The sequence below is a fragment of the Urocitellus parryii genome, chromosome 14 (assembly GCF_045843805.1).
Source record: "Urocitellus parryii isolate mUroPar1 chromosome 14, mUroPar1.hap1, whole genome shotgun sequence".
Lineage (NCBI taxonomy): Eukaryota > Metazoa > Chordata > Mammalia > Rodentia > Sciuridae > Urocitellus > Urocitellus parryii.
The window spans coordinates 4,377,408-4,396,198 of record NC_135544.1 but is presented as its reverse complement, the minus strand read 5'-3'; the positions used below and the strand labels follow the sequence as shown (position 1 = coordinate 4,396,198).

The following is an 18,791-nucleotide window of genomic DNA, read 5'->3' as shown; positions in this document are numbered from 1 at the left end:
AGGCTTCCTGGAAATGATCTGTGTGTCTGATGCTACATGATGATTACCAGCAAGTTTGGATCCAGGTTTTCATTTTCAAAGTATGGAGCATATTTTCATGAGATGAAAAAAAAAACATATTTACTGATCAATTCAACAACATTGACCAGAAACCTACTATAAGCAGGCAGAGATGTATGAAAATGACACGCAGTTATATTTTAACTAATGGTGCACAAAGCCTTCTTTCATAGTCCTAAACCGTTACCAAATACCAGGAACTAACTCTACTGAGAGTTAGAGAACAGAGTCAGATTTCAAAATTATTTCTCTCTCAACAGGACTGCAATGAATGGAAACATAAACTGAGAGATTCATTTCAGTTCCCTAAAGCTCTGGAAAACTAAAAAAAGGATTTCTTCCATTCCCAAACTGCTCAAATGTGCTTAAAGACAGCATCCATAGCCCCGTTAATGATAGCATGAAGGGTTCCAATTACAAGTGTTTCAATAACTTTATTCAATGAATCATGCAAGAGATTAATTATTCTCAGATGAAATGCTGAAAAGAAAAACCTGGTACTTGCCTTTGTATGATAAATACTTAAAAAAAAACAAAGCTATTAGTATGATTCCTTAATGTTAGTTATATAAAATCCATATAATTATACTAATCTTTTTATAAGTAGAATTAAATAATAAATATTCCAAATTTGCCAGCAGGGATTATCATTTTGGAGTATGTAATTAGAGTCCTCAGAACACAGAGGAAGCCAATTTAGTTCTTCCCAGCATTTCATTTCCTGTTTGATCTTCCTAGATTGTCACCATCAATTCTGTTAAATGATGCTTTATGTAGTTAAAACATTAAATTTCATGCAATAATAGATTTTTGTTTGTTTTGCTTTTGTTGCTACGGATGGAACCCAGGGCCTCTTGCATGCTAAGCATGTGCTCTACCATTGAACTATACCCTCAGCCAATAAAAGATAGTTTTACATCATATAACTACAGTTCTCATTCCACCAGCCAGAGGGAAAGACTTTAAAATCACTTCATCTATTTAAACATATTGAGAAAACATTTTAAGTTATCAAAAGTACAGCCTTCCATTGAGTTTTCTACCATGATGATTATATAAGAAAATTGTCCCTCAACACGTTATCTGGGTTAGAACAGGATAACTGAAAACATGTATTTATCAAAGAGCTTATCAAACTGAGAGATACTGTAAGTAATAAGGTAAAGTATGGAAGAGAAAGACTATAGATGTAAGTTTTATTGTCTAGGTCTAATAACTCCCCTGTTGAAAATAAAAATTTAATACTAGGATATTCTCAATTTATAAGTATCAGAAACTATTTTTACTAGTCTTTGCTAATTTCTTAAATTCCCCTGCAATCACACAAAGCACCAATGAATCTAATAGTTGTAGAAGTCCATAAGCACAAAGCACATTTCACATTAAACAGATGAAAACCAATCTGAGATCTTGCCTAGGGATTTGCTTTCAAACATTTTCATAATTAGTCACTTTCTATCAACCTTGAATTAAGGGCATCTATATATAGTTTCCTGAGTCTATCAGAGCAGACTTTATATGAAAATTGAGGAGCCTTGGGATTGAGGCCCCAAATAGCTGGGCATCAAGCCTTAGACAGTTACTGAAGGCATGGAGAAAGCTGAAAAAAAAAAAAGGCAAAAAAACCTACCTACAACATGGCCTCAGGAACTCTACAAATCAACATTCAAAGACACTAGATTATCCTAAAATTAACACACAAGTGGTGTCATTTACTATTCTTACATATAAGGTAGGGATGAGGTGTCTAGTTGATCCCAGGCATAGCAAATGGCCATTTCTCTTTCAAGCATCTCCAAAACCCAATACCCTATCCCTCAACAAGGGTAGAGAACAGATGTGAATATGCTTATTGGAAGCAGATATTGTCTTGGGTTAAAAACTGATCAACAGAAATATTTAAATATACTTACATGAAGAAGTATTTGCTCCTTCTGTTGATACTGATATTCTAATGGGAGACTCTATAAAACAAAAGGGGCATGAGGCTTTACTGAGTCATGCTACTTGGACTCTTCAATTTAAAAATTGCCAAGCTTGGGTATTATAGAAAAAGCAAACTAGAATGCAGTACAAGCATTTCTAAGTCAGAGGAAAATATATGCAATATTCAGAGACCACAAAGGAATATTTCTATGGTTTAGACCCAAAGACTTTTGAAAGAGAAGAACATGAAGGCAGTCCATCTACAGATGTCCCACATGTCAACTGCTAAATGAATTTCAGAGAAATATCATCAAACAGATCCACACTAGAGATGAGATAGATAACTCATTCTCTTAGGTGTGGGCTTGATTTTAAGAATTTTAAGAAACATGAAAACAAAAGGAATAACCCCCATATACAGAGAAAAGGGTCATCTTTCATGTATGCCAAAAAAAAAAAGAGGAAAATATTTCCAGGCGACTTGGAGATGCATAAACATCCTTACGAAACATGGGGCTCAATAAAGTCCATGCAGGACTCAGCAGAGCAATTACATTATGGTCAAATAAAACATGCTAAATAAACATATATAACAATAGCTAGGGACATACAGGAGCAAGATTTATTTTTCAGATACCAAGAAGGAAGGAAAACCAGTGTGTAAGTATAGACGAAGCATAAAACATAAATCATGCAGGAAGAAAAACATGGGATCAAAGGGTTTTCGTTAGTAGGAAATCAGAAAAACTTAGTATCAAAGAAGGATTGAAATTTACAGACTGAAAAGTTTTATTCAACTCACATAGCAGGAAATAATAAAGTCAATCTAAATTCTCAAGTTAAGCACCATTTATTTTAAAAGCTCAGGTACCTAACAGCATCACTGGAGATAGATAATAAAATCCTTACATTAGAGAAATGCCTAAATGAGAGGTGAAGAAATTCACATAGTTTCATCACTTTTTCCCTTATCTCTCTCCAACCCTTCCTTTCTCCTTCTTTCCTTCCTTGCTTCCTTCTCCCAGAAAAGATACAATCCCTTAAACTCCAGAATCACCCTAGCCCACAAAACACACACACACATACATGTTAGCAATGAGATATGAATATGCTCTAAATATGGCTAAAACCATCTAGGATACAGACAGAGCCAGCTTTTATGACTCTGAACATTGTCTTAGAAGGGAAGAGGAAATGCTGATGGAGGTAAGATGGAAGAAGACTGGTGGATAATGTGGCTGCCTGGAGTTCTAACAAGTAGGGGCCATAAAGAAACATGTCAACCAAGCCAAATTACCCAATAGGGGGCAATGAAAAGAATACTGAGCTCCAAGTACCTTCTCTTCTATTTCCTAAAACACATGACTTAACATTTCTAATGCTTCAGTTCTCTCATTATATAATAAGGAAAAAATAATGTCTCATTTTATGATTTTGTTGTGATTATCAGAGGTATAAAAATCTTTGTAAAAGGTACCATGCAAAATAAGTTATCATTGTACCTTAGAAATGAGTTTTCTATATTGGCTATCTAAAATTTCTTTGAAATAAAGATTAATTTTTAAATGTTCTAAGATTCCACTAACTATAAAATTACAGAGAATGGAGAAAAGTTATTTTTTTAAAAAAAAGCACATATGCAGTAAAATGAATAAATTCATAACTAGTGGAGAGATGAAAGAATTATGAGTGTAAATGGATTAGCAGAGTTGAGTTCTAAGTAGCTATCATCATCCCAGACTGTAACTGCTATCAGCAAATACTATAAGCAAATCAGAAACAAACAGAAATGCACAGACCAAAAGCAAAAAAGGAAGAACAACAACAAAATAAAATTTCAAAGAATCAAGCTAAACGTTTGTTGATTTTGTGAATCACAATGGTAATTAGAATCGCAAAGGTCACATACTGACACATTATCTAGAAATAACTCTAATGAGTGAAAGAGCACAGGGAACCCAGAGCAGCATCTATAAAGCTACACCAACTGAGCTTGTAATCCTGATGTCAATAAGTATCATCTAGATATGGATTCTTTTCTCTTGTGTGTAAACAGGTCCAAAGTTCAGACATACAGTAAGAATCATCTCTTAAGTAAAATCCAAAACTGTAGAGTGGGACTGAGAAAGACATTGAGAAAACAGCTGATAAGAGAAAATAAGAGAAAACAGCTGAAATTTGGATGCAGAAAGGGTTCTGATTAGTAGAAGGAACAGCCAGCAGTTAGGTCTGACATTCTTGTTAGTAAAGTTTGCCAGGCTGATTCTCCTTACCTGAAGACACATATGTTCTTTCAGTTGAGGCTGGCATGCCAGTGATGATCTCTGCAAAAAAGAAAAGGTGATAGGATATTACGATGTACCATCAGGAGGCTGGGAGCCAGGACCACAGCCTGCCTTCATGCTGCAAATAAATATCAAGGAAGGAGGTATTGCAAAGGGGTCAAGAAAGTCCTCACTTCAGCCTTATAGAGAGTGAGAAATGCAAAAACAGACAATCTAAATGAACAATTCTTCCTTCTTGGGCCAAAAGCATGAGACTGACTATACTAGAATAATCAGGAAGAATTCACTACCCTTCTGGGGTCAGTGAAGAAGAACATAGGCCAAAGAAGCAGTGAGTTCTCAGAAAGTAAAGGAGCAACAGGGAAGCCAAGAAAGTCAAAGCTGTGTTATCAGAATTTTTATGTTATAGATTTTTGAAAAATTATACTTTTGTTCAAAAATAAGAACAAGCAATGCTTCTAGTTGGCATTGGTGAAAAAAAGTCAAGTTCCAGCAGGGAGCTCTAGTTAAAATTGACAATTTTAAGACTACCTGGCGCAGGATATAGAGGAAGCAGGCAGCACCCACTTAAAAGAATTAAAGGAAGAACCTGCACACTCAGGACACACTATTATCCGGAGATTTGTAGTGGTCTTGTTCAAGACATTGAACTTGTTTTCTTTATGTTTTTATGATGGGACAAAAGGTGGCTACATCATCTAATTCTGTGTTCAGTCCTTCTAAAAAGGACTACTACTATACAAAAATGACTAGATCCGACTGAAAATCCTAAGGAGGTCATTCATGCTATCAGTTTAGGTCTGAATGAATGAACTCTTAATTTTGGAGTTAGATAAGTTTATTGTCAGTATAATCATCTTTAAATCTGGATATGACTATTTAGGGTTTCTAGGACTAGACTTCTCTAGTGAGAAAGAGAAATCAATGTAAATGTCAATATTTCTACAACAGATGAAATTCTCTAGGGACAAAAGTTTTTGCAGAATTGAAAGGAAAAAGAAAGTCACGTGAGATTCAGAAGGGATGCTTAAATATCAAGTTAATTACGAATAAGACCAGAAATGTACCTTTAGTAAGACCAAATGTGTCTTACTGGTGCAAAATTAAGTAAGGATGGGCCTCCCTTATCAAGGATTAAGAGGACAAACCATACAAAGAGTAATACTGTCATCAAGATATCAAAGATGTATTCATCAGTTCTTAAATCCACTAAAAATGGTACAAAGTGAAAATAATTCATATGCAAGTATGTACTACATCCTTGGGACTTTCTCAAGTAATAGGCATTAAAGAGAATATTTTGAGCTGATAATATGGATACTGGTTTCTGAAGCAGCCACAACTATCTCTCTTGAGTTGGTCTGTAGAGAATGAAATTGCTCTTCTTGGAGAAAATGTAATAAGAAACTTTTATTTAAGCTTCACAGTATATATCCTTCTTTAGGAATACCTAGAAGAAGCTCCATGTTTCACAACGTGCCCCCATTAAGAGAAAAGCCTTCTCATTCTGCCCTTCAGACTACATCAAGGGCATGACAACCAGATTGATGTAGGGGACTCAAGATGCACAACAAGGGACGGGCAAACTCCAAATCCCAAGCTCTAACTCAGATATCAAGACTCCCCTCAAATTGATTTTTTTAATTTTTTACAAAATAATTAGTTGTCCACTGTGACCTTCCAAGGGAGAAGAAAAAAAAAGTTTTTCTATTGCTGGCAAAAAAAAAAAAAAGACCTCAGAGTAGAGGAAAGGTTAACCATACATTTCCTTTTTTAATTGAATGCTGCATAAAAAATACCAGAACAGGAGGCTACTATAATGATGCATGTACACAGAGACAACTTAAAATAACCTCCCTTCCTAAAATTAGACATTTATCCCAGAGACCTCAAAAATACCTTTAGTGATTATGGTCTCAAATGAAAACTTTCTAAATTTATCTTAGGGGGAATACAGCTTAGAAATTAACATGTACTTCTAAATGAAAGTCTTCATTTGAAAAAGAAATTTGCCAATAAGAATCCTTAATCTTTTTATTAAAACCACTGAGCAAGCACTTTGTGTGTGCTATGGGCAAAATTCATAAATTTATAAAACCATCTTCTGTTATAATTTTAAAATAATTATAATAAATAATTTATAATATAAATTTGAAAATAATTTCATACTATATTTATGGACTTCTAAAAAATTTTAAGTCTTGAAATTTCCCTGATAATTATTTAAGCAATATGCTTTCCAATAGTAATTTGGTATATTAAATTTGTTAATTTACTAAAGGACACCCCCTTCATTAGAGTAAATTAATGAGGATTCAGGATCATCAGGAACTGAATAATACTGAGCAACTTATGCCAAGTAGACTAGGAAACACAAGGAACATTAGTGTATTTGTAATATTTTAATTTTTTAAAAAAAGTGTATCTGTTTTCAAGGAACTGTTGCAGTGTCTGGGAAGGAATTTTTTAATTATTATAAATGCATGAATTGTCTGAGATTTCACCATAAGCATAATATACTAAACATAACTATTTACCAACACACACACATACGTATGCAAACATACATGATGTGTTTGTGTTTGTTTCAACATTCAATTGTGTGTCTCCTTGTTTTCTAAAATTATAAACCAATTATTCATACAAATATTTGTTATAGTGACTCTTTTTAAAGATTAACAAAGTAGGCACATTTATTTATTAGTACTAGTAAATATGACTTCAAGCATATCTTTTGAGCATTTGAATTCTTGCTTATAATGAATGTTTACTCTAAAGTAACTGAGAACTTTCAAAATTAATAATAGTATAGAAACATGATGGATACTATACACCATCTACCCTATTCTATTCACATTGCACTTGCTTATTAGTTTCACAGAAATCCCAAATGATATAACACATGTGGAGACTGCTATACACATTATAAAACATATTATGTGTTTTTCAGCACAACTTAGATTGTTCACTAATAGCATGGCATTTCTAAAATTACTGTCAATTGAGGGGGCTAAACCTATTACCTGCATGAACCAAATCTGTAAGGCACCAATCGATAATTTAATCAAATTTTATAAAAATAATGTTTTTCTATTCTTCTCAAGTAAAAGAGCTATTTTATTGCCAGAAGCTCAAATTGCTCCTGTGGGATCCTGAATCTCACTAAAATTATTTTTCTCCTGATTAAAAAGGAAAACATAAGAGATGATTGAGTAGTTGTATATTCTCCTGTGTTAATCTTTGAAAAGAGAGCATTACTTAATTAATTTGAAAACCAGTTAAGTCTATTATTCTCTTCCCTATTCTAATACCCAGGAGTTTTCATAGAGCTTGTTAGCTAAGAATTAATTGCTAAATGAAGGTTTCCTATAGAAAGACCAAGCTAGATAAAGTACAGATAAAAATGAAAATATAGTATATGAGCTGTGAAATACTCTATGTGGCATTCTCAGTTGCCAAATATGAATTTATGAAAGGAATATACTTGTAATTCATCAGATAATGACTGCTACATATGAGATCCTTCTTTATACAAAAATTCAATGTTAAATAATCCTCAAAGTAATTGGCATTTTGCTTAGGTTTATAGGTCTACAATGGCAAATTCTGTTTTCCAATTCCAAATGGAAGTTAAAAGGCATGGAAAAAGGTAGAAAACATAAATTTCTAAATTGTTTCTTAGGAAAATGATTGACTCTGTGTACTTTTCTCAATGCTTGAAAATAGTGGTCTCTGTAACTCAAGTGCATAAAAATTTACATGGACTTTCTTAAATTTTTTATCATTTCATTTACACCCATTTGTTAATCTAAGTAGATCTAAACAATAACTTTCAGTGCAGAAAATATTTATGATCTCAACTAATTTTATTCTAATAACTATTGTGGTTGTCTTACTTGGATTAAACAGAGTGCCAAATAGCTTACTCTTTGGGGAAGAAAGCAAAGATCTTCTTATGAATATCTCCCCACACCCCACCCATCTCTCTTAGAATCATGCATCAAAAGTAATTTGTAATATTTTAGTCTAAAAAAGGTACTATGTGAAAATTTAAGTAAATTAAAAGCAATCCTTTGTCTATGAAGGTATGAGCATAATTATCAGAGTGTAGCAACATACCAGGATCATTTATCCAAGCGACCTGTATAGAAATCATCTAATCATAGCCATGTACTCTTGGAAGAAATATGTTAAAGGTGAGTACAGAACACAAAGTAAAATTATATTTCTCTCTTCAAATTTTTCTCAGAGTCCTAGAGATATGGGGATATGCTGACACAAAAGTTGTGCATCTGAGCCCCAGTGACTCAAAACCCAACTGAGAGTCCTTTAATAATCAGCCATGAATTGAATCTAGTAAAATCACAGATAGCAGTGGAGGAGGATGTAGGATCCTGGTACTTAAATCTTCCAATTACAGTTACATGATACCTAAGCCCCTGGGGTACAGGGTATCTACCCACACATACAATAACCAGTCCTCATCAATCTTGGAGCCTGTTAAGCCCTAGATCGTGTTGGGCAGCCTGCTTCTCCACCCATGCTCTGAAGGTAAGGCATTTCTGAGCAGCCACATTTCTGTCTTCTCCCTTCCGTGGTGAGTAGAAGTAGACATCTAACCAGGGGGAAATGATTTGCAAGTTCTCTCAGTCTTCTGGTAAAGTAAAATATGATCAACCCTGATAATCAGATCCTTGTTAAGGAGAATTTGATTGGGGAGCCCAGAAAGCCATCATACAGTAGGAGTTAAAGAAAGCCTTAAATAGAGCCGAGGAGAATATGGCCATGTGGGATCATCAGCAGGTCAAAGTTTTGAATTTTTAGAAAGCACACTGAAATCAGGAGCAGTTATAAGTCATGGGAAATCTCAGATACTTTTAAGGTAGAGGCTCTCAGAGATGCCACAGGTACAATTCCATCTCACTGAGTTCCAGTTTGTATGAAGTTCCACTTCTTCCCCAGAGAATCTCTCTATTTCCTTTGACTCACCCCGTTTCTTCAGTTCTGTTCTTCACAAGTAAAAGAATCTGCTTAAATATTTGCACATATACATTCAGATATAGAGTGAACTTCAGTATACAAGGAATTGAAGAAACCTGGGTTCGTGTCTCATTTTGTTATTAAATATATTTGTGATTCTAAACAATTCTGTTTTCTATTCTAAATCTCCCATGTCTTTTTAAATACAATGAGAGGGTTGGATAAGGATGATCTATTCCTCACATGCCCATAAGACCACCGTGCACTGTCATCAAGATCCTTCCCTCCTCTCATTCAGATGTTTGAAAATCAATAGAAAATGTTCCTGAAAGACCTTTAGTTGTTTGTCTGAAAATAATTTGCTTACAAATTTTATGAATTTCTCTTAATTCTTGTCAGGTTATAAAAAAAGATTCATTATCAAAAACACTTCTTTCAAAAAAAAATTTTAAATTAAAAAAACCACTTCTTTCATTTATCTATTATAATTTGTGGAAATTACATATTCAAGTTTGAGCACTAAACCAAGGCCTGAAAGAGTTAATATACAAAAATGAACTGGATGTCTGTGCTACGTGAGAATAGTAAAAGTCATATTACCAAACATTTAGTACACAAAAAATAATTTTAAAAAACCCTCCAGGCTTTGGCCAGGAATAATATACTGGTAAATAATTCATTGCTTAATCCTTTAAACCAGAAACCATGAAATAATCACTACGTAAATACTTAGTGAGACTATGATACTAACTATAGTTTTATTTTATTTTCTGGAACTGCATAGTTACACAAATCTAATCCAAAGGTCAAAAATAATAATCCAATAGCATTTATTACTGAATCAAGCAAGTATCAAACTGAGGACAAGCTTCAAAACATGGCATATGAGAAGTAAAGAATGATGCACTGGCTGGGCACAGTGGTGCATGCCTGTGATCCCAGTGGTTCAGGAGGCTGAGGCAGGAGGATCGAGAGTTCAAAGACAGCCTCAGCAAAAGGGAGGTGCTAAGCAACTTAGTTAGACCCTATCACTATATAAAAATACAACATAGGGCTGGGGATGTGGCTCAGTGGTCAAGTACTCCTGAGTTCAATCCCTGGAACCCTCTCCCAAAAAGAATAATGCACTGGAATTGATTTTTAAATTAGTTTCATATAGCATCATATAAAATCCACGTGGGGTAAATTAATACTAGCAAAATGCTATGTATTAGTTAAAAAAGTAAAACAATTTTATATATGTTCATATAAAGTTTAAATGGCTGTTACAATTTAACTACCATAAGCACTACTCCTAAAAATAGTAATGGATTCATTTCATGGTTCTTTACTCTCTGTGCAGGGAGTACATTTACAATGAAAATAACAAACTTTGATTACACTGCTACAGAACAGTTCATTGGGAAGTCCACAGAGAACAAGGCATTAACCTGGATTTTCCCAACCCTGTTCCATATTTTTATCTCACTCCCTTCTCCCTGTCCTATTACATCACGAATGGATGAAGTGACAGAAACTACATCAGGACCCTATGGAGTTAACCAGAAGTTATTTACTTTTCCTGTGTTGACCTGGTTTTTTTTTTTACCTTATCACTTTAAGAGACCATGTCCTTGCAAAGAACATTTCCCCCCCATCTTCTACCAAGAAGTAATGCAATTAGGCTTGGCTTTATAAAGTTGACAAGAACTTATAAGGGCAATCATTAACTGCCATCATTAAAAAATAACATTTGATTATTCCAAGAGATTTAAATAAGCATTTCTAGGTCACCAATAGCTCCTACAGATATCTCTATTGAATTGTGGAGTATTGGGGGTTTAATGAAACAGAGAGACACTAGCTATGGATCTTTTACTTTCCTATACAACTCAGAGAAGTTGTCAGAGGGCAGGTGGATCTTTCTACCACTAAGTCTTTCATTTCTTTAACAAATATCCCCTGGCGCTGTTTTGAAGAAAGTTGAATGAGAAGCCTGTACATAGTAGGAAATTCACTACCTCTAAGATTTTCCTACTTTCAAAATTAATAGGCCCTAAAAAATTAATAGGCCTAACTTGCTGCTTAACTTGATACTACCTAGAGCCAAAAGTAATCACTTAAGAAAATATATAAAGGAACATAAAAATTGCCAGGACTGTGTATGTATATGTGTGTATACATACATGTAAACATGTAGATACACAGAGTTATACAGACAATATAGGCATGTCATATATATCTACGTATACATATATAATACACATATCTTCTTTCTGAGTGTATTTATGTGTCTGATAGATCCAAAGACTGGACTGCCCTTTCTAAACAGCTTAAATGGGACAGTACAATCTCCTTCTCTTAACCACATAAGTCTCTCCACAATTCATAACCTATTCAAAACCTTTAAAAAATCTATGTAAGTCCATATCATTTCATGAAGTGAGGAGCTTTGGGAAGGAAGCCACAAGATGCCTGAATGTTGATTTTCTTTCCAATTTTTCTCTTTGTTCACAATGAGATTTAACCCACCACTTAACCATAAGTCTTACCACATATCTTGATTATTCCTCTTACACATTGGGAGACAAAATACAGCAGGTATCTCTTACCATTTGAGTCAATAATGGTGATATTGGCAGAGGCACTGTCATTTCCTAATTTGCTGATCACTTTGCACATATATTCTCCAGAATCAGCCAGTGATGCTTTGTTAATTCGAAGTTCTGACTTCCTACAAGATCAGGACCAAAGTGGTGTAAGTATACAGCACAGAAATCTAGTAAATACTAAAATATATATCTCTGTAGTTTCAGATATTACAAATTCCTCCTTCCCACCCTACACATATCATGTTAAAACACAACTTATGTCAGCTTGATTGCATGATTGACCCAGAGTGAAAGTGAGATAAATCACATTAAAGTTATACCATGGATATAATCTTATTTATCATATGGACCAGTATTTTAAAGGAAGTCTTTCTAATTTTTATTTTTATTCCTCTACCTCTACTACTACCACATTATGCCTTAGATGTTAGAGTTCAATTGATAAATTTTCATTCCTTCCTGCATCTAAATGTCACCAGCCACAAGGGAAGAGAGAAAAGTGTAAAATCATTTCTTACAAGTCTGGTAAGGTCAGACATTTAAGGAACACTAGAATAGGTAAAAATGCTCTGTGCTTCAAAGTAGAGTAACATCAGGAATAATGTTAATTTTGAATGAAGAGGATTTCTCATTTCCAAAAGAAAGGGAATCTGTCTTTCCTTAAGATTATCATTGCTAGAAGCATAGTACCACATGAATGTTTCTTAATGCTGGAATAAATATTCATACAACAATAGCACATTCTTTTATAAAAGTCTGAATATTAAATCAATATTCACCATTTTGAACATGGGCAGCACTGTGATTTCCATTTGTCTGTTTTACTGTTGCACATAGACTGCAATTTAAGCACATAAAAATTCATAACTACTAGGATTGGCTCAGAGTTTACAAAAGCCTTTTCAAAGCATCTCAAGCATCTTTCTAGGCTCTGGCCAGGTAACTGTAACTTCCTGGGATGTTGAAAGGAAGACCATAGGGAGAAAAGGAGGGAGAAAGGAAAGACAGCAATCTTTCTGGTTGATTTTTTAACTCTGATAATTGTTTAGTAATTTTTTTCTGGTCTTGTAGACACACAGTTAATTATTAACCAGGTATACTCAATTACTCCAAATTTAATTTCTCCTCTTCTCCAGCTTCTCAAATTGAATTGCCCAGAGATCCACATGTAAGCCTTACGGTCTTCCATCTCGGTGCTTTGGGTTGGGTCCTTTCTTCCTCCTGAAATGGGGGCCCTGCATTTTTACCATCAAACTCTGAGTTGACCTAGAAGGACTATCCCCAGTACCAACTGTCATCAAGCCTTTCATGATTATGCATCTGGAACTACTCCCCTCTAGATTCTGACAGCCTAAGCACCTCTCTTATAGTCTTTAATAATAATAATAATAATTAACAGTTCTTTCAGTAGGTCTTATCTATACACCTACTACATAAAAGTCAGAGGGGGGAGTGGTAACTTAAATGTATTGGTATTCTCAGAGCATACATCCTTGCTTTGTCTTTGGGATGTCCTCAAACATTATTGGATGAATATGTGAATAAAGGAAGAAAATATTTGGCTATTCCCACTTATGCACCCTGCAGGACCTAAAATTCCTCATGTAGGTGACAGGAAGAGGAAATGCAATGTTACGAGGCTGAGACAGTTTAGTGGTCCAGACCAATGACAGCAATGGATTGAACCAACATGTTGACTGAAAAACTATACTCGCCAGTCATGATTCACAAGGAAGTCAATACGCAAATTTGAGGATAAATAAATAAATAAACAAAACAAACAGTTCTATACTCAAAAAAAATTGGAAAAATATTAAAGAAAAACAAGCTTTTTTCCTTTTTCTCAATTCTATAGGGTTTCTTAGAGCCTTTAATATGCTAATGTGTGTTAGTATATTATTATATTGTATATCTGACAGTCTACAAACAGGATACATTCATTTCTCCCAACTTATTTGAACGTGGAATCCTTTTCACTCACATAAAATACCTTTAATGTTAATAATAATGTTTAATATTAACACAATGTTAATATTTTCAGAAAGAATAGTCGTCAGAAAAAAAGCTGGCAAAAAAGTGGATCTAATACAATAGCACCCTTGTTTATGTAATGGAACCACCAATGGCCATTTAAGAATATTCACACATTAATCAGAGAGGTTACAAATAGTAAAGTTTCCCTAAAGAATATCCCTCTCAACCAAAATAGGCCGTTTTTATGGCAAGTGTCCTGACAATAAAAATGTAATACTCAAAATACAGCATATTAGTATATCACTGTGAGAGGTTCTGAATCTTCCAAGCCTGGTTTTAGAGTATTCAAATATAAAGTTTTTTAATGGATTATCAGTTTTTCATACACTTGGCCCCTTCAAGACAATTTTCCTTCATGACAGGGTTCTTTGAAAGATAAAGAGGAAAAAAGAGCTAAATGTTTAAAACCATTAACAATAATAGATAAAGCCAGAAGACTATTAGAGTGAGAAATAACACCCTAATCTTCAACACCAGAGAAAGAGTAAATTACTAAAATAAGAAGATGGTCACTTTTCTTGTTAAGTCCCAAAATTCTGAGATAGGATTATTACAAAAGCATCCAAAGAATCCACAAAAACCAAGAACAGCCCTTCTTTCCATTTATATAAATCTAAGAACAATCTTAAATTTGTATGTAAAAACCTTTTTCTTGACCCTGGCAATTTAACTATTGAACTAGATTAAACTAAAGGATCATGGTAATCAAATTTATAGTTAACATAAGCTTAAAAAGATAGCTCTAAAATAAAAATTCTCCTAATAGGCCTGGGCAGTGCTTCCTGGAATACCACCCCAAGTAATATAATCAAATGCTATTCTTGAAAGAAAGGGAACAAGAAAAAAAGAAAAAAGACTTTTTTTTTCTGCTCAAATAGATACTGCATTAAAGAAAGCTAAAGGGGCTTTAAAAAAAAACAGTACTTCTCTGTAGTTTTTTTGCAAATGTGTAATGTGAATTTTTAAAGCCAGCATCACAGGTAGCCATGGAATCATTTCGGTAGAGAATCTTTTCAGGAGTTCTAGGGCAGAATGTCAAGATTCAATTTAATCGCAAAACAGATACATTCAGATTCGAAAATCAGTGATCCAGGCATGGTGGCCCATGTCTGTAATCCCAGTGACTCAGAAGGCTAAGGTAGGAGGATTTTGAGTTCAAACCCAGCCTCAGCAACTTAGAGAGGCCCTAAGCAACTCAGTGAGACCCTATCTCTAATAAAAAGTAAAAATAAAAAATAGCTGGGAGTGTTGCTCAGAGGTTAAGCATCGCTGGTACCAGAAAAAAGAAAGCAGTGGGTAGAAGTGGTACAGATATGAAAGGGGAAAGAGATGAACTGGCTACAATATACAGAGCAAAATTTTTTTTCAAGTAGCAATATATTTAACAGTAAGTCATTTATTTAAAAAAAATAGTTTTCAAATAAGAAAGAGGAAGAAAAAAAAGAAACTTATGCACTCGTGAACCACATTAATATTAAACCAGAGCATAAATAAAATTTGATTCAAGGCCAATACACTGACCACTGGCTGGATCACTTCTAGAATACTGAACTATTTTTTTAGAGTAACATTTATTGAGAAATATCACTAAATGCAGGACTTTAAATGACTGATCAGACTTCAATAGGGACTAGAGATCTTAACCAGAGAGAGGATTCTATTAAAGAAACAAGGTTCCATTGGCAAGCAATTATGAATGAAGCATGAGTAGCTAAATATATTTCATGACTGTCATCCAGAAAAAGCAATCACTTGGGGTTGATAAGTCTTACAGAAAAAGGACCTAAGGTAGAACTAAACCTTACAGGAAAAAGAAGGCATGTTTGGGGTGAGATTATAAGGAAGAACTTTTTGAGCAGTGAGAAATATATAGGGTATCTTGTCAAAGAGTTAGGTTTTCTTGTTGGAAAGATTCAAGTCTGGAGAGCCACCGGCCAAGCATACTCTGACAAGAATATCTCTATGCAGAGAAAGATTAAATTAGATCAGTGGTTTCAACTATTTTTGCAACAAAATCCTGCTTAAAATGAAAACTTAAATCAAAGTCTCATATTCAAGAACATTATAGAAAAAAAGTATTCAGGTAAAAGTGATGGCAATCCTTTTTGCAATTCAATAGAAATTTAGAATTCTCCAAGGACACAAATGGAAAATCAATGATCTAGATGAACATTACAATCCCTATGAACTGTAAGGATTCATTTTAACTATGATTCTTCAATACTCATATCCTATAGTAGGGACATAATGCCATAAGAAAGTAGAAATTACCAAACTTCTCTTGAAAATTGTAAGTTGCACCAAGTTCTAAGGCTTTCAAAAGTACGAATACAACCACCTTATATTTCTTCAATAGGCTGCCACATATTGTTCATGGAAGGTTAATTTGGAAAAATAATTGCAATCCCTTCAAACATAAAGGTAACTTTTTGCACTTTCATTTATGAGTTTTCTAGGGTCTAAAAGTTTGTGTGTCAATGAGTTTCCAAACTCTGAAAGTATTCAATGAGTTAATAATTTAATGTAAAATGTTTAAAGTAATGCTTGCAATTATGTAAGCTCCAAATAAGTGTCAAGTACAATAATAAAAATTCTACACTCCTGAAATATTTGCATTTTTATAATAAGTGATCAATTCAAGGTTCCAATAGCTATTATCATGTTTTTCTTTTTTTGTTGTTTTTTATTTTATTTTATTTTATTTATTTATTATTTATTGTTGGTCGTTCAAAACATTACATAGTTCTTAATACATCATATTTCACAGTTTGATTCAGGTGGGTTATGAACTCCCAATTTTATCCCATTTTTCTAATTTAGCTTGATTCTTCCCCCATAATTTAAAGGGAAAGGCAACTTAAACACACATAGGAAGCAGGTTCTCGGTTTGTACAATTCCAGTCTTCTGATGGTGGAGGAGTTATACACACTTTGCATGTGTCTGTATGTTCAATACTCCTTCAGATACTGTCCATCAGTTAAATCCCAAGGACACAGAAGGGGAATAGGCACTTCTTAGGCAACAGAATCAGGCAGTGTACCAAATGCCTCACATAAATGGTCACTGAGTACATAAGAGACTACCTTACAGATAAAGTTCAAGTGGACTGCCAGAGCTGCTCAGCTAATAAGAACAGGAAATGTGTACAATCTTTATCCATATAGAACCAAAAACAATAACTGCAACCATTGACAGCAGAAATAACTCAATTTTCCCAATATTTTTTTTTAATTGAGCAAATTAATTAGAGCCAATTTTAAGCAAGATTAAAATATGTAAGAGCTGAAATAAAGAGCTGAGAGAAAATTAAGGACATTCAAGAATGTATGAAACACGCAAACTTAAGAATTCAGCCTTTCAGAAGGCAAATATAGAAGAGATATTTAAATACAGCTCCAAAGCTCTTCAACCATTTTTCAAAAATGATCAAAATCATTCACCAAGGAAGGAAAACAAGAACAAAGGGATCAGCAGACACATAACACAAGGCAGTTTCCAATTTCTTTTAATTGGTCCCACACATTGCTTAGCCAAATAAAACAAACAAAGGCTCAACTGTGAATTCAAAAATCATAGGAAGAACATGTAGGAATGTAGTTTATTATCAGAAACAGGGGTACAAAGAGGAATGAGATTTTATACAATAATAAAATTGCATATTGATGTGAAATATTTTCATAGCACTAAGAAATTAAAAGAAAATTCTGGCTATGGGTGATCTAGATTATAAAAATCAAGAGGGAGACCTACACTAGGGAGAATCAATGTTTCATTTAAATGAAGAGAATCCCAGAGAAACCCTAAAACTTCAAAGTAAAATTCACCTCTCCTCAGTTGATCACAGCCTAAGATAAAGTTTAAATCAAGTAACTAACTAACCCACTGCAAAATATTAACAGCTTGAATCTTAGTGACCAAAACATATTGACATAAAATGAACCTGAAAAATAATAATTTTTATTAAGATATTAGCTGCTATGGTCTGGATATGCGGTATCCCTTCACCCCATAAAAGCTTGGAATGATGCGGGAATGTTCAGATGTAAAATTATTAGATTATGAGAGCTGTAATACCATCAATGGATTAATCCATTTAATTGATTAATGCTTTGAATGGACTCTTGGCTGTTAACTGTAGGTAGGGCATGGCTGGAGGAAGTGGTTCACTGGAAGCCTGCCTTTGGAAATTATATATCTTGTCCCTGGATCCCCAAGAGCTCTCTATCTCTGCTGTAATGAGCTGAGCAGCTTTTCTCCCCCATATCTTTTTTTTTTTTCATGATGTTCTACCTCATCTTGGGCCCAAAGCAATGGAGTTGACTATCCATGAAACAAACCCCTGAAACTGTTTCCCTCCTTTAAATTTTCTTTTTTATTATTATTATTATTAGTTGTTCAAAACATTACAAAGCTCTTGACATATCATATTTCATTTTCTTGTCAGGTATTTTGGTCACAGTAACAAAAAGCTGAGTAATCCATTACCCTAAGCCTGAGTGTGCACCAAGTCCGGTATTCTAATTTTATATGATAAAATCATAAGTCGTTATGAAATGGCATGAGCCTGAGAGTTGTACATATTTCATATTAAGTTAAACTATTCATTACCATTATAATCTATAGGAAGAAACTAACTTCCTTCATTCTTGGGATATTAATTATTTTTAAAAATCATTATAATCATAATAGTATTTATTCTACTTATATTTATGGGATAAATTGAAGTAATAGAGAACTTACAAAAATTAATTAAATGCAGGAAAACACAAGATTCTTGCTGCCCAAGAAAAGCACTATAATTCAGTTGGATCCTTTTACTTGACAAAGAAAGACAACACTATTTTTTTAACTAAGAGAGAACTCTAGAAAAAAAACTTAATTCTGAAAATTGATAAGCTTATCATTTACCAACCA

At 33.9% G+C, this 18,791-nt stretch overlaps 1 protein-coding gene across 2 annotated transcripts in view; it reads right to left on the bottom strand.

Moving 5' to 3' along the window:
* The window catches only part of Nrg1 (neuregulin 1), a 987,318-nt gene that overhangs the window by 139,140 nt on the left and 829,387 nt on the right, over window positions 1-18,791 (bottom strand). For both annotated transcript variants that reach the window (XM_077792554.1, XM_026409439.2), the window contains exon 3: window positions 11,843-11,964. In XM_077792554.1, coding sequence (XP_077648680.1) covers window positions 11,843-11,964 — 122 coding nt within the window. The remainder of the gene's footprint in view (window positions 1-11,842; window positions 11,965-18,791) is intronic.